We start from the raw sequence: 26,673 nt of genomic DNA, 5'->3' as shown, positions 1-26,673 counted from the left end.
TGTATGATCTTCTCAATGACCCTCTGTATTCTGTTTGCCAGTATCTTGTTGAGGAGTTTTGCATCTATGTTCATTAGGGAGATTGACCTGTAATTCTCTTTTTGGGTTGGTCTTTCTCTGGTTTTGAAATCAAAGATGCACTTGTTTCCAGGAATGAATTTGGGACCCTTGCTTCTCTTTCAATTTCCTTGATGAGTTTAAAGAGTAATGGTGATAGTTCTTCTTTAAATGTCTTGTAGAATTCAGCAGTGAAGCCATCAGGATCTGAGCTTTTCTTTGTTGGTAAATTTTTAATTACATTTTCAATTTCACTCATTGTAATTGGGGTATTTAGAATTTCTATGTCCTCTTCATTTAACTTTGGCAATTCATATGTATCTAGGAATCTGTCCATTTCTTCTACGTTTTCCATTTAATTAGAGTACAGGTTCTCAAAGTAGGTATTGATGATCCTCTGATTTTCTGCTGTGTCTGTTGTGACTTCACCTTTTTCGTTCTTAATTGCATGGATTTGAGCCTTTTCTTTCCTTTTTTTAATAAGGTTGGCTAAAGGTTTATCAATTTTATTTATTCTTTTGAAAAACCAACTCTTTGATTCATTGATATTTTGTATCATTCTCTTAGTCTCCACCAACCCAACATATGTTCATAGTGAATAAACTCTTCACTACAGTAATTTTACCCTTTGGGATGGGGAGTTAGGAGGAGTTGGGGAGGGAGGGACAGATAGGTAGAAGGATCAGGAAAAGTTAGCAGTGAGGCCAGAAGACCCAGGAATATCATGCAAACTCTAAGAAACTGTTGAAGGTGAGAGGAAAAAGCAGAATGAAAGAACAAAGATGTGAACAGAACCACCTAACAGCAATAGGGAGGCTAGATCCTGTACTGACTTTCCTTTAAAACTAATGATAATGGAGAGAAGAAAGAAGAAAAGAAAAGAAAAAGGAGAAATCCAAATTTGGTGCAGAAAGGAACAGAAAGGGAGATGAAGAGCAATGTGGGACAGCGAGAGAATGGGGGCGGAGGAAAAAAAGAAGAGAAAAATAAAAGTAAGAATTAAAAATAAGAGAAAATAATTTTTTTCTTTTTTGTAAATAACAAAAAATAAAAATGAAGGGCCTCCTTCAGGGTATGTCTCTGGTGTCACAGTAGACAACCTGGGCAGCCTTGTGCAGATACAAGTCAATGAATCTCAGCAAGCCAGTTGCAGACCCATAAGATTCAGGCTGATTTCTGGCTGCAAGTCCCAAGTTGAGCTCCCTGTCCTCCTGCAGGCTTGAACTCTGCAAGGCTCCACTGCAGGTTCCAGCTGCCCTTCCCTTGAAGATAGCCCATGTTCCTATGGGAGGGGATGATCCCTCCAACTTACCAAGTATGGTGGTCTGGTGTGCCTTTATTGCAGAGATTCTCTTCACTTTTCCACTGGGCTTCAGTTTTCATGGAGGAGCCTGAGTGAGGCCGTCTTTCTGTTGCTACTTCTGCTCTCTCTTGTGGAGCTCAGGACAAGGGCCTTTATGATCCCCTGTGCCTCTGTAGTGTGGAACCAGGTAGCAGAACAGTCAGTAGGCCGGGGGGGGGGGGGGAGCAAGGATGGTGGTGGTGGGGAGACCCTGCAGGCTCCCACAAGGCTAAGCAGAGGCGGGGGGAGGGAATCCTCCAAACCGTGGGCGCTATTTTTAAATAACAACAAATAGGCACATAAGAAACGTTAAGTTACCTTTTTTTGGTGTTGTCCTTTGCTGTCCTTCATTTCTCTGTTGCATTTCTTGAGTATTTATGGAAACATCAGTTACTTCAGTTTAACAAACATTTGTCAGCGCCCTGTTAGGTGTGGTTATATCCAGAGAGACCTGAAGGAACGGTGTGCTTCCTACTCTGACGTCATTACAGCTACTATAAAGTTATATCCATTACATTTTACATATGGAATATAAAGTTAATACAGTGCGGATAAAACCAAAGCACCTGGAGAAAGCACTATAATAAAAGTAAGTGGCCTTAGGTCACCGTGACAGCAAAGATCCGGAGTGTCTTCCCCACCAGAAAGAGTAGCTAAGCCCTCAGAGGAAAACAAGGAGGGCCCAGGGCTGCAGGAGCCAAGCAAATGGGATCAGTGAGGCCGGAGGACCAGTTCTCGCACTGCCAGAGACGGAATAAGACATCATCTGAGGTCTGCAGTAAACAACACAAGAAGTTTTGTGTTTCGGTGTGTATTCCAGTAACATCTCCATTCCTACCCAAGGAGAAATGATAAACAATGCGCCCAGGGCCTCCTCCAGCCTCAAGGCCGATTACCATGCCTGCAATCTGATTCTCATGCATGAGGAAATCCTCCCCTCGGTCACAGCCCCACAGCCTCCCAGGTTCCACTGCAGGCTCCTCCCATGCCCCTCCTCACACCCAACGAAAGGCACTCTGGGATTTCAAGACAGGTGTGTGATGACTCAAGATGGAGAGAGGATCAGTGCAAAGAGGATTTAGGTAGGTGATATGAGGGTAATTTTCAAGCAGGAGAGATGGTAGCCCTTCCCTGCCTGTTGTCAATTCAGACACCAAAAGTGAATGGCCTTCAAACCAGGCCCTTTGCATTAGTAAACCCAGGTCCACAGGGAATGGCCCGGAGCAGGCCCTCATCCCCAGGGTGCATACAAATGTGCACTTCACTCCACAGTTACACACAAGTGAAAATTACCAGTGTCAGACTGTGACCAATAAGAACAATGAAAGTGAGAAATTTCTTTTTTAAACATAGAGATCAGAAACCATTCCACAAAACATAGCCAACCTGTGGACCAAGAATTGTACCTTCATGCATTCATAGATGTGTTATAAAAAACGAGGATCCTGGTTAGAAATTCTAGAAAACACTATGTCTATGCAAAGTGAATTAAATTTCTCTGAGAAGATAAGCTGTGTAACACTACTCAACTATTTTGGCCACAGAATCTTTTCTGGGAGTATTTTTTCAGGTCTAGGGCTTTCTTCAGCAGGTATCATTTTAAAACTCATTGAACTAGATTAAAAGAGATCTCTACTCGTGGTGAGATGGGATTCTAGAACAGCTATTCTCAAATGTGGATGCAATTACAATCACCTGAGAAACTTTAAAGTCACAATGCCCAAGATATACCTCCTACCCATTAAATCAGAATCCCTTGTGGGTTTTTTAAATCTCCCAAGGGAACTGCAATGAGCAGGGAAATTGAGAACTACAGGAAAATCTTCAGCGTCCTTGCTACCCTGGCATAGCAGCGCTTCACTAACGAGGAACTTGGTGCCCCACGAGACAGAAAACCAGCCCTTTGCTATGTTCAACACAAGATGAAGCACTTTGTGTCTGAGATTCCGCTTATCTCAGTAATATCTTGCATTGCTACAACTGTAGGGCACAGGCTATATTCCTATCTCCCATCAATAAATGAATGGCTGATATTTTTCCCCTTAGTTGTTTCAACATAGTGTTTGAGCTAAAATTTGAACGTAGAGAAAAAACAAACTCCAAATTTATTAATAAAGTTCTAGCAGCAAATATTGAAAAGCAAATATCTAGATAGAGAGTTCAGAATATTAACTGTGACATGTAATATTTAAGGGCAGAAATTTTTATTAATATTTATATACCTAATATGTACAATCTAGAAATCTAAATGGCAGAGATACTTTTGCATTATGCAGACATAAACCCAGCGCATTTAACCAACCATCCAGCCACAGAATAAGACAGTTCTTTTCTTTGGTTGACATAGGCTCTTTTGCCAAACTTTAATCTGAGTGCTAGTTAATTTTGTTATTGGTTGCCCAAAATACTACTTTGCTTCTTCTCAGTGAATTATTTGGAACCCATTAAGTTTATTGGTGCATTTTAGGTATAAAATAGTTACATATATCATTGGGATCTTGTACCATTATATGAGTATCTTGGTTCTTATTTTTTTCCCCTTCCCTTGCCCTCCCTTCAGCCCCTCCACCCTTCCCTATTTGCAGAGACTTTGTTTCCATTTTTTTCCTTTTCTCATATTTTTTCTTTTCCCTTTTTGCCTTTCCCCTACACCTCCCACTTCCCCTGCTCCTTTAGACCTTTTCTTCCTGTTACACAATATCAATTATACATTTTTTAAATTACAACATCAAGATGTAGGAGACATTACCACAGATTTTACAGAATTTAAAAGGATATAGAAAACATATTTCAAAAATCTGTTTTGAAATAAATTTGACAACTTCTAAGAAGTACCTTGGAAGACAAATTAATGAAACTAACTCTGGAGAAAATATAAAATTTGAATAGCACCTATTAAAGAAAGTATATTCCTAGCTTGAAAACCTACCTATATGACAACAGCAGGCTCATAAACATTTTAACTGATAAATTATATCAAACAATTAAAGCAGAAAAAAGAAGGAACACATCTCCCCTCATTTAGGAGCTCAACATTGTGCTAATCCTAAAACTGGGTAAAGATAATAGAAGAAAAAAGTATGAACATAGACAGAAATTTGTTTAACAAAACAAACTGTTAGAAGTGAGATCTGGCAGAATGTAGAAAGTGGTTTTGTTATAGGGATGGCAGTGTTGGTTCAGCATTGGAAGATCCACCCCCAAAAGTCATCATTTTAACAGAGGAAAGGAAAAAGCCATATGATCCTGTCACTAGTTGGAGAAAAAGTATTGGACTAAATTCTACAGCTGTTCATGGTAAAAGCTATCAGGAGACTAGAAGTAGAACAGAAACTTCTCAGCAGATTAAAGACATGTATTCCATACTTTCAGCGAGAACACTTTATATAAATGGAGAAGATGCAATGCTTTCTCCTTAAGGTGGGGAACAAGGGCAGATATGCTTACTCTTTATCTGTCCATTAAACTTTGAAACCTAGGCCCCACCAAAATAGTCTGGCAATAAAATGACACAATTAGGATAGGATTGGCAAGGTAGAAGCAAAATCTTTATATGTAGATGAAATGATCATCTCCAGAGAAAATACTAAGAAATCTGTAGGAGCCCCTAGAACTTGTATTTGAATTTAAGACGATTAGAAAACACAAGGTATATATAAAAATTCAGGTCTGTGTATACTTGCTATAAATGAAGAATTGGATATTGAAATTTAAAAGTTATGTAGGAGTACAAAGGACCTAGAAAAATTAAAACAAAAAAACATAAACAGTGTTGGAAGGCGTTTAGTACCTAATTTTAAGACTTCTTCTAAAGCTACAGTAATCAAGGCAGTGTTGGTGTAAGGAAAGACATAGATCATTGGAATAAAACAGAGAATCTAGAAATAGAACCACACGTATACGGTCCACTGAGTTTTGAAAGAGTATTTAACATTAGCATTTTATAGAATATAAACTCAATTCAAGAGCCGAGGAAGAGAGTGTTTTCAGCAAATGGCACTAGAACACCTGGTATCCATATATAAAAAATTAACCTCAACCCTTTATTTAAATACATGAAAATAACTTGAAGGGATCTATGAACCTAAATATGAAAGCCTAAAAGTATAAAACTTTAAGAAGAAATTATAAGGGAAAATGTTTATGAATTCAGGGTAAGCAAGAACTACCTAGTATACAAAAGACATGATGGATAAAAGAAAAAAATTGATAAATGAGATTCCATCAAAATTTAGAACTTTAAATGACATCATTAAAATGAAAAGTAGTCCTTAAACAGACCATATTTACAATACATATAAACTATGACAGAATATATAAAGAACTCTTACAGCTCATTAATAGACAACCCAATTAAAAAGTAGACATAAGAAGATGATAAATAGCCAGTAGAGCACAAGGCAAGGTGTGCAACTCTAGAATCAGAAAAATACTAATCAGTACAATAACAAGATTGAATTATACACTCATTAGGGAGATGAAGTTCAAAGTTTTTATTTATTTATTTGTTTTTGGTACCGGGGATCGAACTCGGGTCCTTGTGCTTGCACAGCAGGAGGCGAAACCACTGAGCTAAATCCTCAACCCGAAGTTCAAAGTTTTAAAAGCCTCGTCATGACTTTTTCTTTTTGTTGGATTCTCCCCCTTTGCGTTTAATTTGTCATGCTCAATGGATTCATTCTGCTGGGCTTCCCGGGGTTGTGATCCTCATTGTCTTTTCCTAGGGTACTGTCTAAAGTTTTTTGGAGTGCTGGTTTGATATTCATGAAGTTCCTGAGGTGCTCTTTATCATGAAAGTATCTTATTTCTCCATCATTTTGAAAGATAGTTTTGCAGGGTACATCAATCTAGGTTGGAGGCTGTTTTCCTTTAGAGCGTGAAATACATCGCTCCAAGCTCTTCTTGCCTTGAGGGTTTGCATTGAGAAGTCTGCTGTGATTCTGATGGGCTTTCCTTTGTATGTGATTTGTTTCTTTTCTCTCACTGCTTGTAGAATTTTGATCTTCTGTTGGGTTTCTGCAATCCTAACTATTATATACATATGTGTAAATTTTTTTTGATCAAGGCTAGCTGGAGTCCTATATGCCTCACTTATCTGTATGTCAAGTTCTTTTCCCCTCGCTGGGAAGTTTTCTGTCATCACTTCTGTGAACAGTTTTTTTGTGTCATCTGCACTCTCTCCTCTTTCTTCATTGACTCCAATCAGTCTTATGTTATTCTTCTTTGCATCATCTAGCAGCTGCTGGATTGATTTCTCATGTTCCTTTACAATGTTAAAGCAATTTTTCTTTTCCTGGTTACTAATTGCAATCTTATCTTCTACATGTGAAATTCTATCCTCACATTGGTTCATTCTGCTGCACAGACTTTCGATGGAGCTTTTAATCTCCTGGGAATCTGTTTGCATCTGTTTTATGGATTCCATTTGTTTCCTATGTTGGGATTCCATCATGTTCCTCAGATCCTCTATTTTTTTATCAGTGTCCTCTCTAGATTTATTAATCATGTCTTGCACCATGAGCACAATCTTTGCTGTTATCTGAGTAATTATTTCTGATTTCATTTTTCCCAGATCCTCTTTTGTTGCCAGTTCAGAGAGTCCAGGTGGTTGAGTATCAGATTGTTCCACCTCGTTTCCCTTTGAGGTTGCTGTAGGTGATCCAGAAGTCTGTGTTTTGAGGCTTGTTTACGTGTCTTCTCATTTCCACGGCAGGGGGGTGGGGGGTTGGGGGGGTGGTACTTCTTGCACCCACTTGGCTCACCTTCTCTGCCCTAGGAGCTTGGGATGGTGGTGGGGGAGCTTCCTTCCGGGTGCTGGGACAGGCTTAGCTTCTCTGCTCTAGGAGCTTGGGATGGCAGCAGGGGAGCTTCTTTCTGGGTTCTGGGACCGGCTCACCTTCTCTGCCCTAGGAGCTTGGGATGGTGGTGGGGGAGCCTGGAACCCATTTTCTATAGTAAAGTACAACTTCAATTAAACAGTCAAAATAAAAATAAAAATACTTCATCTTTAGGGATTCTAGTCACATAGTCAATTTGTTAAAATCTTGGGGCCAAAAAAATAAATAGCTTTCACTGAATCCACAAAAAACCAACATCACAAATGAAACTCCTAACAGCAGTGTTCCTAATTTGAGGCAATTTGATAAATGTCATAGGTTATTTTATTAAAATGAATAATAATTTAATGGATTAAATTAAATCCATTGGTTTAATTTACCCATGCATTTCATGTAAAATTCTCATCAAAATAAACAAAAATAGTGTTTTGCCATTAAAATTGAAAATGCTTATAACAAGGTAATTGCATTGTTTATTTGAATTATGAAAGAGTCCAATTTCAGCCTTACTTTCTCTAACCAGCTATCTGATCTTAGTCTAGTCACTAATCTTTGTTTCCTTCTTGATTCAGTTTCCTTTATTTGCATTGCTAATGACTATTTTGATTAAGGAATTAGGAATAGAAATGATAATGCTGTATTATGCAGATCTAGAGCTTTTTGTCTTTAAATGCAATGTATTCAAAGAGCTAGATCTTGAAAGTAGATAACTTGTGAAGTTATATATTATATTAGTAGTGTGTTGGGATTGTTAGGGAGCTAAATATTTCAGGGTTATTCCACACCCAAAGGAGAGTGGTACATAACTCTTTTTAGACTCACTTGAGTCCAATTTCTTGAGTTAATTATGGGCTTCAGTAGCTCAGGAAAACATCACTGAAGGATGAATATTGTAAACTGGATCAATATAGCAATTCACTGAATTTTGTCTTTCTAGGAAAAATAAATATAATATTTCTTATGACAAATGTATCTAATTTAAATGACTCTCCTTTTAAAACCTCTAGTTTCAATGACAGTGGAATAATGTGTGCTGTTTCTAATAGTTTGTCAGGTGTTCTAAAATGAAACATAAAGAGGCTTTAAGGGAATGAGTAGCATTTACGCTGAAGAAGGGGAAACAGAAAGAGGCTGAGAGGACAGGAGGAATCTAGGGCTGTGTTTAATTTGGTGGTTAGGTGCTGTTTTGTAGAAGAGGAAGTATTATTTCTCTGATGTTTCTGAGGCCTAGGGACCACATAATACAGATTTTTAGAAAAACATGAAAATATGTTGAAGTAGTCAAAATTATTTCAACATGGAAGAATCTCCAAAATGAAGTGATCCTTTTATCAATAAAATTAACTAACCCTGAGCTTAAAACCCGTAAGCAGGAATATTGGAGACATCTGGCATCTGAATTCAGAGTCAGATTACATTTAAAGCCTGTTTCTACCTCTCAGATTCTAGAATTTTCTGGAAAAAAATTACATTTATTTGGGGCTTATCAAAAATTGGGGCTTATCAAAAAGGCAGGAGGTTTAAACAAACCACTTAAAATAACAGAAATCAGAATCACTCTAAAATGAAACATTTAAAAAGGTGTAGTCACTGGGAAACACAAATAGTTATCAAGAAAGACATTCCTTATTAAAAATATTCATATGCACCTTGAGATCATAATGTTAAGTGAAATAAATCAGACACACAAGCTTAATATCACATGGTGCCTCTTATATGAGAAACTCAAAGTATAAATAAAGAGAAAAATAGAAGACAGACACTAGGAAACAAGGAGCTAGATCTTCTTCAAATGGGAAGGGGACCGAGAGACAGAGGGAGGGAGGGAGGGAGAAGGAGAAAGGAGATTTAAAAAGAATGAAGATGTGTTATGTACAGGTACCAACTCTCATGAGGTTTTTTCGTTTTGTGTTTTTTGGTTATTTTTGGTACCGGGGATCGAACTCAGGAACTTGCGCTTGCGAGGCAGGTAGCAGAACCACTGAGCTAAATCCCCAGCCCCTACCAACTTTCATGAGGAATGTTAGCATTATGTACTGCAAACATGCACTAATAAAAAATAAATATTGAAAAGATAAAAGTATGCATAGATATGGTCATTTCTATACATTGTCATTTTTGATAGTTCAGGTTAAAAGTAGACTATCATATAGTACATACACACTGTTATCTCAAGATTTTGTAGTTATAAATTTTTTTATTTTTGTATACTAATACATTTTCTTTTTAAAAAGTGCAGAGTTAATGGTAAATAAACATTAGTGAAATATTAGGAGTAAATGTATTTTGACAATGTTGTGTACATTTACAAAATAAAGGTAAAAACTGCGACACATAATTTTTTTCATCAAACCTGCCCTTGACATCCATTGTCGAGATATTAGTTTTTTAATGTTCAAGTATAATTGTAGTTACCTAAAATTGTTCTTGGATTTCTCATTAATTGCAGCAACAGCCTATGCATTCCACTACCTGAAAGCTCACATGAATTAGTAAACTATAGCATTTCGGACAAATTTTCTGGGAAACAAGAGCAAGGAATATTTTAAATTTTATAATATTTTAGCTTAAATTATTGTTGATAATTATTTAAGGTTATAATTCCAATAGCTAGTTAATTTTGGGGGCAGAAAAAGCACCTAGAATTAATTCTGGCAAAATTAAGCATTTTGACAAGCTATCGTACTATGGACAAAATCAAAGCAATAATCATGTGATACAATGTCAGGGAAAATGATTTTATTTTGCTGTTGCCTGTTCATATTATGCAATAGAACTTACTTTAAAAACCTCCCACAAGGATTGTGATGCACCTACCATCTGTTATCCTTGCTGTCTACTTATAATCTATGTATATTGTTTTTAAATCACAGTTGCTGTCATTCAAATGCCATCTATAACTGAAAGTTAAAGGCACCACAGAAGGTATGAGAGGGGGATTCAGACTCCACATGTTCAAGATCATTTGAAACTTCTAGAAATCACGGTAGGAGATGACTCAACATTTAAGTGAAATTTCTCATTTCTATCTGCCTCACTCAGTGTGTGACTCAATGAATTTCTCTAAAAGGTACAATTTTGGCATTGGTCAAATATACCTCTTTTTCTTTTTTTGGTACCGGAGATTGAACTCGGGACCTTCAGCTTGCGAGGCAGGCGCCGGAACCACTGAGCCCGGCCCCTGGTCAAATATACTAGTAAGAAATAATATCATTAAGAAGAAGCTGGTTCCTTTCTTTCCAAGAAAGCACCATAATACAGGACAGCAAAGAGCTAGAAGTAGCAGTCCTTGTGAAAATTGTGGTCGGTCGATGCCTCTGCAGCTCCTTGCCTTGCTCCCTATGTCTGCGTTCTCTCACCTCTGCCTGGGGTAACTTGGCATCCTGGTGAAAACCCAGCTGTACCCTCCGAGTTCCACAACTAATTGTTTCCTCACTGTGGAGCATTTAAACAGTCCCAAACCTAGCCTCCCTTGGGTCTTTGTTCCAATTCTGATGTGTGGTGTTTTGATCAAGGCCCTGTCGTTGCTCTCTGACCTAACAATGATTCCTGCTTGGTTCCCTCCTGCATCTGTTCATCTCAGAAACATGGCGAGAGAGCCAGTTTCTCTGAGGCTGAGACTCGGCTCTGTCCTTGTGCTTAGCAGAGGAAGAAGTTCTCGGATATGTAAAAAATAATGCATATGCACAAACACTAAAACAGTCTTAAGCTTGTATGTTCTTTAAATGTTTAAAAAAACTGATGCTTAATAGCTAAAGCTTGGAAACAACCCAAGTGCCCTTCTACTGGAGACTGGATAAAGAAGATGTGGCTTTTTTATAAAATGGAGTACTACTCAGCCATAAAGAACGAGAAACTAGAGTCATTTATAGCTAAATGGATGCATATTGAGGCCACCTTTTTAAATGAAATAAATAGGACACACATGTGTAAATACTGAAGAGTTTCTCTAGTGTGAGAAACTGAAAGTGTAGTGAAGGATACATACAGATGAAATTGCCTAATAACATATTTCTCAGATTGTGTTTCCATCGCTTGTCATATGACTGTATCGAAATTTAAATTAGGGAGAAGCTTGGCTTATGTGGAGTCTGCTAACTAACTGGAGTTTTTTTCCAGACCACTATTTGTTCAATGTTGGTTTTGGGGATCTTTCTGAAATAAATCACATCCTCTGGTGTCTTGTTGGTGTTTGAGATGCTTTTTTAAGTTATATGGAAAAATGTTTAAGTGCTTTTCAGTTTTGTTTTGTTGAGTTCTACTGTATTTGACTATTATTGTAGTTTTTTTTCCCTTGCATAGTTTTCTTTGAATGGTTTTAATTTCTGTATGTGTGTGTGTTTGATAATAAAGTTACTTTTAAACTAAAAAAAACTAATGCCTTTAACATGCAAAAATTTCAACACACTATGACTATTTGTTATTAGGGAATTAACCTTCAAAATGCATTAAAGAAATGTAGCAGTTATGGGACTCTGATATGAAAAGATAGACCAAATAAATCCACTTTGATCCCTTCACCTGTGTGCATTCTGATCAGGAGGCAGGCAGAAAAGGTTTCTTTGTTCCTGCATCCTGCTCTCCACCATCCCACCCTGCTCTCTGTTGAGGTGGTGTGCATGAATAACTCACCTGCTTCCTTGTTCTTGGCTTCCTGTTGTGTTTGTCAATGGAAAGCGACAGCAGGAGGTTGGAGGGATGGTGAGATGCAATCGCAAATATGTTCCCCCAGCTCCGACCATGTTAGGTCACCATGGCCCAGCAGCCTCTCTCAGCCTACAATTGGAGTTCATACAAGATTATCTTCTCCACACACTCTGTCCCCAGATGTTTATAGCTCCTTCTGAATCACTTAAGGTGTGGGGATGGTAAGAGCTCCCCACTGTTTCAAGCACCAGGATACTATAGCATCCTTGAGGTTTCTCTTCATGTGGCCAACACCCTGGTAATAATAATCCCTTTCTTAAACTCTCTAAAATTATCCAATTTGACAGTACCATCTACTTCCTGCTGCAACTCTTACTGATAGAGGAAATAAAACAAGAATTCTAAACCTAAGTTTCCAAGTAAATGCAAAGTCAATGAGTCCTTGCGGCCCTGTTCCGATGGTCCCGAATTCCCGTGCACTATGGTGTGCCCTGGGCCCGGCCCAGCTTTGGGCAGTTAATTCCATGAAGAATTGCTTAGCTCTTGCTTTTACTTCTGCGAGTTCTGTGTTCCCAGTGCTTTCTCTCCCAGGCCAGGTGCATGCAGTAGCCTCCCTCACACAGCTGCTGTCCATCACAATTGCAAAGGTATCTGCCATTGTTTGACACCGTGCACTTTATACACTCGCCTGGCTGGACCTTCTCCACCTCTAGCAGCTCTTTGTGCAGCATGGACCTGCTCCAGCCCAGTGGAGAGATCTCCATTTTGTCCTACTGAATCAAACATTCTGAACCTCATTTGTATCACAGTAGATTATATTTGGGGGCTTGGCATAGAAATAGTTCATATACTCCCTTTTACAATTACTGCAACATCTTTTTGTCATGTATAACAGTTACAAGGGGATATGCACATAGCCACCATTTACTTTCAGTGGGTGGTTTGCCATGCGATTCCCTCACTTGCCTCCTCTCGTGTGAGGTAGTAGTGTATACTCCTATTGTGAGATGTATCCAGCTGTCCTTTTCTGCTTTACTAAATATGTATTTAGGATGCAGTCATACACTAAAAGATAAGGTGGCTCTGGGACCTTGATCAGCTGCTACCACGACCACCAAGAAGAATCCTTAAACACATCTGTGAGATGGGCAGATATTTGGGAGGAACGGGAATTTTTTGTTTGTTTGTTTGTTTTGTACCAGAGATCAAACTCAGGTCCGTGCACTTGCAAGGCAGGCGGGCGGAACCACTGAGCTACATCCCGGCCCTAGGGACAGGAATTTTAAATGCACCATGTGGTTGGACCATCCTGATTTATTTTCCAACACGTACCACAGGAGGGCTGCTCAGAATTGCTCTGTTACTGAACAAAATATGCTGTACCCTTTGCTCTTCTTCCAGGGCTCTTACAACCTCAGAAACAGGATTTGTTTTAGGAAAAGCACAGAAACACGGGGCTCTCCAAAGGTCAGGATGGAAAAAAACTGTGTGGGATGTTAGACAACAAGTTGATGGTGTAACTGATCCCTCAAAACAGCCCAATCAGGACCTTATCTCCCTACCAACTCTGAGCTCCATGGTTGTGTCTAAACCCATGGATCACCTATGGACTCATGAATCCCAGATTTACATCTTCAGCCCAGACCTTGTCCCTGACCTGCAGACTCACTACCTAGCTGTGTCCTCTATAACTCTACACACATGTCCACCAGGCACGTCACACACAGCACACACAAAATGGACATGATGCTTCCGGTTCATCATTCTGTTTCTCCTGAAATCTTTCCTATCTCACTAGAGACCACTTTTTTCATGCACACAGGTGTAGGGTTAACAAATCTTGATTTCTCTTTCATACATCCAACCAATTAGCAAATTCTGTCAGCTCTTTCTTTAAATATCCAGTTTGGCCACCACTCACCATCTCTACCTCCTCCACCCTGGTCCAAGCAGCAGCATGTCTTGCCTGGAGGGACAGAGCCTCCTACCTATGGCTTCTCCACTTCTACATTTCCCCCTCCATCTATTCTACACTGAGCAGACAGAAGAATCTCTTTTAAAATGTAAGTCAGATCATGTCACTCCTCTTCTGGAAGTTTGTACATCCTTGCAGTGACTTCCAGTCTCCGCTACATAAAAAATCTAATTCTTTCCCAAGGATTTCATGAAGCTTATGGTCCTCCCACTGACATTCCCTGTCTCTCATCTGCATCTTCCTAATGGTGGTCTCCTATCATCCCCCCTCATGCACTGTGCTCCAGCCCCAGGGCATCCAGGCTGATCCTCCACACACTCCTCCTTCAGAGGTTTTGCCATGATTGCGGAAACACTCTTGCCCCGAAAGACACCTGTCAGGTTCCATCATTTCCTCAGAGTCTCTGCTGAAATACAACCTTAAAGGGCCCCTGTCGCACTCAATCTCTGTCTGTCTGTCTGTCTGTCTATCTATCTATCTATCTATCTATCTATCTATCTATCTATAATGGTAAGTCTCATCTGTGTCCAGCCTTATCCCCTTACCCCACTTTCTTATTCCTGATAGAATGTATTTATTTGCTCACTGCCTTTCTTCTCTCAGAAGAGGTACATGCCTCAAGGGTGAGGACTTTGTATCCTCCACATCTATAGCATGTCAGATACAGAGTGACATTCTCTATGTGTTGACCCATTAAATGAATGAGTAATGTGCCCTTTCATTCCCAGCCTTCCTCCTAATGTAAGTTTGAGAGTTTGTACATCCTAGCACATCAACTGGAACACACCAGACCTTGATCCAGGCACTCACGATGTCCCAAAGCTGTGAAATCTGGAGGTAATCATCCTGTTCAAATTGGCATTGCCCTATGGGTATCTTATCAGCCCTTATACCAAGACTGCTGGAAAATCCAGATTGAGTGATTACAATGTTCTCCTAAGGAGCCATTTGCTGTTCATAAAACTCTAAAAAAAATAGCATCCGTGGACAAAGAAGCTGATGTAATGTAGAGATGCATTACCCCAAGCAGCTTAAGATGGCTTGCAGGAATAGGCATAATAGGGTAATAGCTGGTCCATTTCTCATTAAAAGGGGACTGAATGCAACAAGCACTGTGCATTTATTTTGCAAGCTCTTTCATGAACTTGTTCTTTTAGACTTTCACCGTGGACTTGCAGGAGAAATACAAGATTGTCAAAAAGAATTTCTAATATCTGGGTGAATAATCAAAATATCCCAGGCTTTCTTGACATGGAATTAGAAAATGAGGTCAAGAAAAACAGAGGAAAGAAACTGCTGCAGAAAATACATCAAGTGAATTTTAGACAAATCTTTATGCTTTCATAATTAATGGACTAAAAGATTAAACAGAGAAAATATCTTGTCTCATTTGCTACGTGTTGTCTGCTGTTTGACTTTAGGGAGGCCTTAGTGTTTGGTAGCTATTTTTTTTTTACTCTCTATAATATTGGTTAAAATCAGACTTTGCTGTCATATGCAATGAGTTGAACATGGGCTGTTATTTACTAGCTATGGGCTGGACCTGTCACTTCAATCTTCTATTCTCTAATAAAATTCTTGTCAGTGTAAGGATTAAACAAAATAAGGAGAGAGAGAGACAGAGAGAGAGAGAGAGAGAGAGAGAGAGAGAGAGAGAGAGAGAGATTGTATAGTACATAAATAACAAAATTAAATATGATAACAATGGACAAAGAAATTAGTATACAGAAAGAGAATGAGAAAAAAGAAGAGGTGTCCAGTGGATGTCACAACTGTCCCAAACATTCAGGTCTCAGCTGTCGGTGGCACGTCGCTTGAAGAGTTGTTAGCAAAACGAAAAGCCCTGGACCCTTGCTTTTCACGTGACTTGGAGAGGAAATTATTTCCCTTTATTTGCCAACTGATTTCCCACTGACTTCAAGGTAAACTTAGCATCCCTTCCAAGGCTGGACAACACCACTGTTTCCAGGCACACACATACTGCCCTTGTTAGAATTACAGTAGGGACATCTTTTCATCATTCCTCCAATCCTGCTGGTCCCTTCCTTGCCCTGGATTACTTCACCCCTTCTACTCCATTGCAGCTCCCTTGTCCGCCTCTCCCTTGCACCCTGTATTCGAGTTGTAGAAGACTGCTTGCCACTCCTTGGAGGAAGAGAGCAGGATATCTCCCAGCTGGTCACCTTTGTACCTGCTCATTCCTCTTCGTTCTCACCCAAACCAACTCAGATTCATCCTTCAAAGTCACCTCCCTGTAAAGATCCTGCTAGGGCTGGGGATTTAGCTCAGTGGTTCTGCCACCTGCCTTGAAAGTGCAAGGACCTGAGTTCGATCCCTGGTACGAAAAAAAAAAAAAAAGATCCTGCTGATCTCCTGATGTAACCATGAGAAAATGATTTCTGCCCACTTTATTTCATCCACCCACCTTATTAGAACTACATGGTGCCTTTTATTACCTGTATTGCAACTACTTATTCTTATGTAGCACAGGATAGACCTGATTTCCAGTTTTCTCAATTTGTGGCCTTGCAGATGTTAGGTAATGTCCTTGAGCCTCAGTTTCCTTGTCTGTAAAATGAAAATGATATTAAGGGATTAGTGTCTGAGTTCAAGGATATTAGGAAATTAATGTTTAGCCCACACTTAGTACATAATGTGCTCTGTAGATACAGCATCCAACTCAGATCTACCATTCATTCAAAAAATATTTAAAACCCTTTGTTTGGTGTCAGACATGGTGTTGGAAGCTTGCAGTTCAACAGGGGAAGTAAAACTCAGTTCCAGTGTTCAGGAAGCTCAGATTACCGTTGGAGCAGGCTAAGGAGTTGTTGGAAAGGAAAGAGGTTTGGGGGGGGTGGACAAGGAAAGCTGGAATCATGGCACAGTGTGCCATGGGATGTGACAGGTGGGATGACACAGGTAAATCTTGGCCTACATTGGAGGGGAGCAAGGCATTCCAGGGGTTTGGGGATTCAAGCAGAGCCCTGAATGGGAGTGGAAACTAGACACACAAGGGTAGGGGAAGTGGAGGTGGCAAAGTTGGCGGGTGGCATGGTGCTGGGGGAGGCAGAGCATGAGGACATTCTTGGCAGGCCCTGTGTGGAGGTCTGAAAACACTGGTGTGCACACAAAGTTCAGAAGGCCACAATCACTCCAGTATAGCTGGAGATAGTAAAAATAACCAAGAAACATTGAATCAGCTAATTAGCTAAGTAATCAGCTAACAGGATTCTCCATTCTCTTACCCTTGCTAAGCTCTTACACCACTGTTCTGCTATGTGCTGTGTACATCTTCAGATGCGTTCACATATCCAGGATCAGACAGTGGTTCAGAGTGAGGGTAGAATGAGTCCCCAGGTTCGAATCCCAACTCTGCTACTTACCAGCTATGGGACCTATGCTATTTTCCTCCAGTTTCCTCTCTTGTGAAACAGAGATACAAACATGGCTTTAGTTGATAGCAGGGAAGCTGACACAAAGCCGTCACCCATTCACAGTTGCTAAGGGGGCAGTTACTCCTTCCTAAATTTTTCCTGTGTGTATTTTGTGTGCTGTGACCAGATTGCAAATGCCCCTGGGTCAAGGACACAGTTCAAACATTTTCTCCTTCCTGATAAGACAGATCAGTGCTATTCAGAGGCACTCAATATACATGCACTGACAGTTACATTAGTTCATCAGCATAGCATGGTGCATACAGTCGTGAATCCTAGGGACAGATATGCCTGAGCACATATTTGTAGCTCTGCCATTTACTGACTCTGTGATCTTGGGAAAGACATTTAATTCTGTCATTGTCTTGTTCTCTTATGGGTAAAATGGGGATAATCAGAATAAACACCTCACTAGTTTGCCATGAACATTCAAAGGGCTAACCTGTACAAACCCCTTAGGCCAGGGCTGATATTTAAGAGTTAGTACTGTTACTATTATGGTATTTGCATTTGTAGCATTGGAACACAAAATCAAGACTGAGGGGAGAGATGCAAGATGTTTAAAGATGAAACCAATCTAAACATATAATAGTATAAAAATGTACAATTTCCATTATTTGTATAAATCACTTCCACAAATCCATATATATCCACTACCTCATCGTATTAAAAATAACAGCATCTAACATAACATGCTATACATAGTATTCTTTATGCCTCATACCTGATTTTGTTTTATTAGTCCTGAGTCAAACAAAATCTTGGCTGTAATGGAATATCGGTAAGAGACTGGAGTGCTTTCCAGAAATATGAAACTGAACAACAAATTCTGCATCTTAATATCCTGATACCAACAAATACCTAAAATTACAGCTTTGAAAAGTTAGATATTAATGACGGATCCAATCCTAAGAGACTCGATGCAATTTGAACCATCAAAGTCAGCTCTAAAGCTGGATCAAATCCACTTACCCATTCCTGATTTAGAGCTTACCAATTTTATTCTTCTAAGGACCTGTAATCCAAATATCTCGTTTGGGGCTCACAGGGAAAGATGCAATAAAGTGTACAGAATGTTAGGAATTCAAATGGGGAAATTCCTGGCTTCTTAATTAAAGTTGCAGGGATAATGCTTTCTGCATGAATCAGATTCATAAAAGTATAATAACAACTGCAGATTTATAGCTGGACAACAGATATGTGTCATGCTCTGAGGTATAGCTCAGAGTTTGTTAAAGCTGAGTTATGGCAAATGCTTTCAACTGAAAAATGTATGCATAAAATATTAGCTCTGATACACACTTAGAATACTCTGCAGTATAATAAAGACAGTTTCTTTTAAAGGTCATAAATTAAGATCACTTCCTTTCAAATGAATTACAATTATCATTTTCATTTAAAAAGTGGTTAAGCATGTATCACATGTCTCTCTCCTATATAAAGGATATGTCCTTAAACTTAACATTTACCTATCCAGTTCTCTGGAGTCTCTGGACTGCAGGCACAAAGCTACTATAAAAATGAAAAAGAAATACGCCTCAGCCATTACAATCAGTAATTATTATGTTAGCTACCAAGCTGTGTCTATGCATTCTTTAATTCAGTGGGTAGGTTTACAAGGGTTCAGAACATCTGTCTTCCTATTTCTTTAAGAAAATTTTTGTAGGAATTGCTTAGGCAGTAAATATTCCTTGAACACCCACCAAAAGAGCATATTTCATTTTCCTCTAAGCTGAGAAATGAATGGAAAAAAAATTTCAAAATGCTTGAAGGTACACTGTCACTAAGAAACTTGGGGATTTGAGCTCATACTTCATACATCCAGGAAAGAGTTTCTTGGGTGAAGAAAGTGGCCCGCAGATGCCTGCAAGGAGACTCACACCCATCTGAGACACCATGAAACAGATGGGCTTCCGTAGCACCAGTTGTCAGATTTGTAGAAATGTTTAGCCTTGGCAGGTTACTTCCCCCACTCCGAGGATCATCAGCCTGGAGTGGATTCTGCACTTCTGTTCTGTACCTGAAGCTTGGCTTTGGTTCCTTCTGGTGGACTGACTTGTGTGTGTGCAGAGTTTATCCAAAACTCATCAGCTTTTGCCTCATTACCTCCTACAGTAAGATTCATTTAAGCTTCTTTTAAAGACAAAAAGTATACACATATGCACAAGCACGACACACGCACACTCAGAGAACTTAGTGTTGCTTATTAAAGGACAATAACTAAATAGATCCTAGAACATTTTCTTGAACTAAAAGTTGCCGCTTTGAAGGTATGTGAGCTTTCCATTTCATATATTTACCCAGCAGCTCTGAAAAAGAATTAAGGAATATAACTCATTGATCAGCACTTTTCCTTTCTCTGTACTTTCTTGCTCAATTTATATATTTTCTTATTTTTTCTAAATGTAACAATAAAGTGCATGTCTATGACAAATTTTGAAACTATGTAAAGAATAAAATAATCATTCCCAGTACTCAGAAATAATCACTATTTGTGTTTGGACATTTCTTTTGTATGTCTTCTAACAATACTGAGATTATCATGCATGTAGACATACAGATAACTGCCTTTAAAATACTATAGCTGAGAATTTTTTCATTTGGATATTCTCTAAAAAAATCTAACTTTAATTGTTGTGTAATACTCCGTAACATAGATATACCAGAATGAACTTAACCATTTTTATCTTGTTTTCTATCTTAAGTGTATTTAATTTTTCCTGTTTGCTCTCAAATTCTTCCTTTCTTATCTAATTATTTTCTTAAATTTCTATGAGCTGAAATATTGCATCAAAAGCTATTTTGAGGGGCTGGGGATTTAGCTCAGTGGTTTTGCCGCCTGCTGCGCAAGCGCAAGGACCCGAGTTTGATCCCTGGTACCAAAAAAAAAAAAAAAAAAAGCTATTTTGCAAGCCTAGATAGTACATGCTATGTGGAATATACTGTTCTTTAGATCTTCAGTCTGATGCTCTCCCAGCTGAGCTATCTCGGTGGCCTTGGAATATACTGTTCCTAACTTTAATAATATTGGCTTATTTTATCTTTATAAAGTGTAAATAGTATCATCTTTATTTTACAGATGAGAAAACAGGCACTGAGATTAACTTCTTAAACTCACACAATGAGTATGAAAAGAAGTTGAGATTTGAAGTCAGGCATAGACTCCTAACCATATTGCAAGTTGCCTTTTGGGAAAAGTTGCAAGCCTTTGGATAAATACTGTTAAATTTTATAAAAATCATGCAATATGTATGTGAAAATACTTATTTTATCTTTTATCACCTTACATTGACTGATACAGACTATTAATTTTTAATGTCTATCCAAAAATTACAGATTTTAAAGTTGTATTTATTCAATCAGCCTCTTGAAACTGAATTAGATAGATATTTTTTGCTCTGTGAGAAAGCCGTCAGAATTCAATCAGTATTTATTCACGGATGGATGGATGGATGGATGGATGAGTTGTAAAAAAGAGGGAAATTAACTGGAGTCAGATCAACAAGTACTGATTCAGCCTACTGAATATAGATCAGCAGGCCTGAAAGAACTTACTAATCACAAGACAGATGACTGTTGGTGCACACAGGAACACTCCCAACAACCACGCATCTGCTCCCTGGAGCTCCTTTTCCAACTGAGACACAAGCTGATAGATCAGCTAGGAAGCAATTGGAAAATAATACGAGCAATTGGAAAATATGTCCATTCATTAACTAAATGAAACACAAAGGTTACAGCAGGTGTAAGAGGAGAGAAAGCCCTGAATACTAGACCCTACCGCAAGCCCCACAGATGCTGAGATTTGTCTCGTGTCATTTGCTGGATGAGGTGAGTACATCGTTCTGAGCCCTGATGAGCCCAGGTTTGGATGAAACCTAACTTGTGAAGAGCAGAAATGTTCGCAAATGCAGTATTTTAAACTATTGCTAGCAAGAAATACAATATTTGTTAATACATCTAGTAATTGTATTCTTATTTCACTATCACTGAAGTCATTTATTTTGTGTCAGAAATATAGGAAGTACATAAGCAGCCAGAACTGTAGTATCTGATTATACACTGTACTTTGGACACAGTTTTTGTTGGAATGAGACACCCTGGTGGTTATGTTAGTCAGCTAATTATGAAATGTGGTTTGTCTAGTTGCCTTTTTAAAATAAAGTGCTCTTTAAAATAAGACATTATTTTTCATTTCAGAGGCTATCAACAGCAGAGTTTTAAGTGCAGAAATCCTATTCATGATTGTGGAAAAAGTGGCTATCATTTTTCTCTTCTTGAAAACACATATTGCAGCCATTTGAGTACTATACAACTTCTTAATTATGTTTTGCTGCTGCTAAGAAAAATGTAATTGTAGAATGACTAAATTTTGTAAAGATTAAGACACAAATAAATTTATTTCTTCCACTAGACACCAAAAGCACAATGGCTAGGACCTACAAAATTTTAAAACGTAGCAAAAAAAGAAAAGAAAAAAAGCAACAAAAAATGAATTTGCTCTAAAATAGGAAAATATTGCTTTGTTAACTATTCAAAGACAAATCTTAAACCAGTGATATATGTAGAAATATTCCACTTCCCTTATTAAGATGATTAATGAAATGCAATGTATTTAATTAATGCAATGATGTGGGCTTCCAAAAGAGAACATAAGACCTGTGAAGGCTTTAAGCTGACTATCAAGCTGTTTTCAAGCATGGCTTTACTGAATATGGGTTAACTTGCTCATTAAGTAATGCACATTATATGACATACCTGAGGGACATGTGTCAATCAGCTCTCCATCTCAGTGACGAAACACCTGAGATCAGTCAACTTAAAAGGAGGAGGTTTATTTTGGCTCATGATTTTACAGGCTTCAGTCCTTGGTCACTTGGCCATGCTGCATTAGACCTGTGCCCATGTGTTAATTACATCATGGACAGAGTGTGCAGGGGAGGAAACCTATTCCCCTCACAGTGCCCAGGAGGAAGAGAGATAAGACAGAGGAAGGACTGAAGTCTCAATATCTCCTTCAGGGGCACACTCGCAAGGGCCTCACTCTCATCCATGAAGTTTTCCCAAACAAAAAGTTTTCCCACACGAAAGTTTTCCCAAACAAGCCTTTAACACAGGGCCCCTTGGAACACTCTAGACTCAAACTGTACAGTAAACTTAAGATGTCAACACAATGCTAAGTTTCTACATCTGCCTGCAGCCTCAATTAATAAAGCCATTCGCTCCCGCTGACTAGATCAGTTGTGATGTTTATAATACGAGCTCCTCTATTTTAGCTTGCCTCTTACACTTCACTGAATATTTAGTTGCAACCTGCTTTGTGCTCAGACCCTGGAACAAATTATTCATTCCTCCTCTCTAGTGGCCATCCAGTGTGTGACAGTGCAAGCCAACACACCGTGCCTATGTTGAAGTTTCAAATTCTAGCAAGAAAGAAACTGATATCTCTCAGGTCAGTTATCCATGTCTGCTCCAGTCCACTGTGGCGATGAATACAAAGTTACAACTTCTGCAGGCCAGATTTGCATATGAGAGAAAGAGATGTCTTAACTTGATCCCTAGAAAATAGAACATGGTGAAAGAATTAGGTGGTGATTCTTTATTTGGGAGGAGCAAGGCCAGGGCAGAGAGAATGGAAAAGGTAGGACTTCGGTATGTCCCAGATTCTATGAACCCTGGTTCTCGTCCGTTGCCTGGTGGACCATGGGAACTGATGAGCACCTTCCTGGGTGGAGTAAAAGGGCCTTGTGGCCTCCCATGAGGAGATACAAGGAGGTACTCTGCCTCACAAGAGGGAGCTGTCCTGCTCTTCGAGATCTCCATTGTGTGATGCCATATGGCCCAAGGGTTCACAGTCTCTGAACCACAGTTTTGTTTTAACATTTGCCTTTCATTTGGCTTAAGACCTTCCATTGGCTCACGTAGCTTTTGGCTTACAGAAAAATATGTTTTTATAGTTATGATTTTATCATAATGTGTGTTACAAAAATAACTGAAATGACAAATCTGCAAAATTTATCTCAATAGAAGAATTAACCACTTTAATTAACCAAGAAGAATCCATAAATAATAATAAAGTGAGTACTATGCAAAAAGTGTGGGGTGGTTCACAAAAGAAGCTCCTTCATCAGTTTGTGTACAACACAGGAGACTGGCAGTGGGCAGCTGTCTCGGCCAGGCGTTTCCTCTTTTTCTTCCCCGTTTCTCCCTACCAGTCCTGACTCTATGCTCTGAAGTTACATAGAATTATTCTATTGCTCCTTCTAGGCTCTCCTTCCATACCTGAGGACAATCTCACCACATTCTTTGAATTTTCTTTTTCTCCAGGCTAATGCTACCTGTGGCACTTCTTTGTTAAGAATCTTTACATTCTCTCTTCATTTTCTGAATAGAGAGAGTATATGTCCACATCTCAAGAGCATACACTTCTCACACAACCATGTGTACAGAGCTCCATGAAAATAATGCTTCAAGATTTCCATATAGCTCAAATTTTTGAAAATCTTGCATAAAACCGAGCTGCTTCATCCTCTCTGTAACTCTGTAAGACACTCTGTAAGAATCTAATAAATATCCATTTATTAGATTCACATTATGAAGAAAAATATCATTGATCTTCCTTTAATTAGAACAGGAAGTTTCTGAGCATAAAATGGAGTCTCCATAAACTACGTCTTTTTTTCATGCTAATCTGATCTTTATGTGGTCTCTGCTGTCATGAAGTTCATAATCCAAGAAGTAGGAAAGGACAAATCAGGACTAGAAAGGATAGAGAGTACAAAGGAGGAATGAAAGTAGAAAATTAAAAGAGAAAGCGCAAGGCATCTGGGGAGAGGTAGATGGGAAAAACAGGGGGAAATGATGGGTGTAAAGAAGTATGACACTTTATTTGAATATTTTACAGTGGTCCTTTTTCCTGTTGGCTCTTGAACTTGAGCTTCCTAAATAAGACCCTGCTGATTTGGCGGCACTATGGAGGACATTCCAGAATAATGTTTCCCCTAAGGAAGAGAAGACTCAAACCAGTTGCACAATTGTTGATATTCTAGGAGGGTAGACATGACTCAGCTTATAGGTAAGATTTATTACAGTATAATGATAAAAAGCAAAAAAATCACCAAAGGGAAAATGGGCATGAGATAAAGTCTGTAGGAACCTAGATGCAAGCTTCAGAGGAACCTAGGATTGTAGGTTCAACAAAACCTGCTTGATCCCCTCAGCAGCAGTTATGACAACACCTGTGAAATGCTGTCCACCAGGGAAGCTCATCAGAGACTCAGTGCACCAGGTTTTCTTGGAAGACGCTCACTGAACAATCCACTGCCTCACGTTCTCAAATTCCAAAATCCCAGAAAGAAACTGGGATTCTGACATTGTGGTACAGTCTAGGCACCATGAGGCATTCTTATCAGGGAGGGGCCATTAAATCAGTCCAGGGAATTGTTTGTCCTTCAAGTCCCCCAAAGCCAGCCAAGAACCAATCTTGCAAGTAGGGCTTCTAAGGATAGCAGACTGCAGCCTGATACGTGACCAGTTCTGCTCACACAGAGTAAACACTCCACCAAGTCGAAGCTCACTACAGCCTTGGGCTGATTAGGCAAAATGACAGAAGTCTTTTTTTCCTCTTAAAAGAAGGGAACCCAGTTGAAACAGCGCATAGAGGAAAATGAGTAATAGACCAAGTAGATAATGTGTAAATCCATCAGGTAGATGTGTAAATCTATAGTTTCCTCCATGATGCCTAAAGTATATGATTTCTCAATAGTGCATGAGTTAGTGCTTGCGACTGAGATACTTCTGCTCCTTAAATCTAACCTAGATCTTTCTTATTGAGTTGTGTCTTTCTATCTGGCTTTAGAAAGCTTTCTATTCCCTGTGGAAGCACAGTGGGGGCACCATGACAGACATCAATAACCAGGATGACATCTACATTAAAGTGTATCCCTAGGAGGACATTTCATCCTGCTATCTCAAGATCAATTTTAAACTTCTACACATGTGAACTAAAAGCAACAGATTACTTAAGGAAAGTGGTGGAAGCTCTGGCTTCTTTCAGAGAAAATGTGATCACTAATTCGAAGTGACTTTGAGCTCCAATCTCAGTTTTCTCACAGGGACAATGAGGGACTTCAGCTAGATGCTCTGTAAAGTCCCTTTGGACTCTAAATCTCAGATTCAATGGGCTTTCCAATCTTTTCACGTGCAATGCCACTGACATTGTTAAAAAATGTTAATCCTGGGGATCAAGACTTTTTCATATCATTCAGATGTAGGTGTGGGAAGGGCAGAAGGCTGAGAGGTTAGAACTAGGGGTGAGTGACATCTATACAGAAAGGTGTGGGCATTCTGAGTGCAGCCCAGGGAAAAAGGAGGCTTTCAGACATTCTCCCTACTACGGAACTTTTATCTGGATCACATAGAACTATTTCCTGTGCTCCAGCGGCACTTCCCCATCTTGCTTTTTAATAATAAAGGAAATGGCACATTAATTTTTTAAAACAGGAAATGATAGGGCAAAGACTCCATAAACAGCTGAAATGTTAATCACACAAAGGCTCCCAAAGCAATTTTACTCTGGCCGGCTCATGGTTATGCATTACAATAGAAATTTTCATCAGAGCACTGACCTTGGGACTGGCTGCTAAGCAAGAGAGACCTGAGGCGACCCAAATGCCTGTGCCCCCAGACCTCGTGGGGCAGCCAGGACAGAATGCTCCAGGATAGCCACACACAGATGGTGGTGGGCTGTGGGCTTGGGAATGGCACTTACTCAGTGTCAACAAACTGCAGGGAACTAGGCATGTGCTATCACTCTGGATTCTAACAGCTCGAGAAGGAATCTGGTCATCAGTCTTCCTTCACAGAGGAGGAAACAGGTTCAGAGAAGGAAGAGGCATTCCCTAGAGTCTCATAGTCACACAGTGTGTTATTTCTGTATCACTGCATTCTTGCTGCATAGCATGTCACTACCATGTTGGCCCTTTGAAACAACAGAGCTTCACCATTACAGTCTTTGTGGCACTGGAATCCAGGCATGAGTTCTCTGGAAGCTCTGGTCGGTCTCGCTGGGACAAAATCAATGCACTGACCAAAGCTACACTGAGCCCGTGAGGTCTGCAGTTATCTCTACAAGCTCCTTGGCTCCTGGCAGAATTAATGTGCTTGCAGTGGTACCACTGAAATTTCTCACTAGCTGTCAACCGGGCTTGAGGTCACAGAGAGTCTTGGTTGTGGGACCCTCACAGGCAGCAACAACATGACGGTTTGCTCCCAGGCCAGTAGCATCTTTAGATCTCTCAAGTCACTCAGAATAATTCCTCCCATTAGTTCACGCGACGTGAACTGATCAGTTACCTAGTGATAACAGGGATGCCCATCAAT

General features: G+C 39.4%; 1 protein-coding gene across 18 annotated transcripts in view; it reads right to left on the bottom strand.

Moving 5' to 3' along the window:
- Nucleotides 1–26,673, bottom strand: part of LOC101708543 (uncharacterized) — a 77,479-nt gene that overhangs the window by 16,696 nt on the left and 34,110 nt on the right. For all 18 annotated transcript variants that reach the window (XR_015442911.1, XR_015442910.1, XR_015442909.1 and 15 more), the window contains 2 exons: nt 16,315–16,426; nt 11,869–12,012 (listed from right to left, as the gene is read on the bottom strand). Coding sequence is in view for 12 of the 18 variants with exons in the window: in XM_087190731.1 (XP_087046857.1) it covers nt 16,326–16,426 (101 nt within the window). In the remaining 6 variants the exon portion in view is untranslated. The remainder of the gene's footprint in view (nt 1–11,868; nt 12,013–16,314; nt 16,427–26,673) is intronic.

This window comes from Heterocephalus glaber, unplaced genomic scaffold (assembly GCF_053883595.1).
Source record: "Heterocephalus glaber isolate CG9 unplaced genomic scaffold, H.glaber_assembly_v1.0 deba00001555, whole genome shotgun sequence".
NCBI lineage: Eukaryota > Metazoa > Chordata > Mammalia > Rodentia > Bathyergidae > Heterocephalus > Heterocephalus glaber.
The sequence above is the reverse complement of the archived record's forward strand: the minus strand, read 5'-3'. Positions and strand labels throughout refer to the sequence as shown.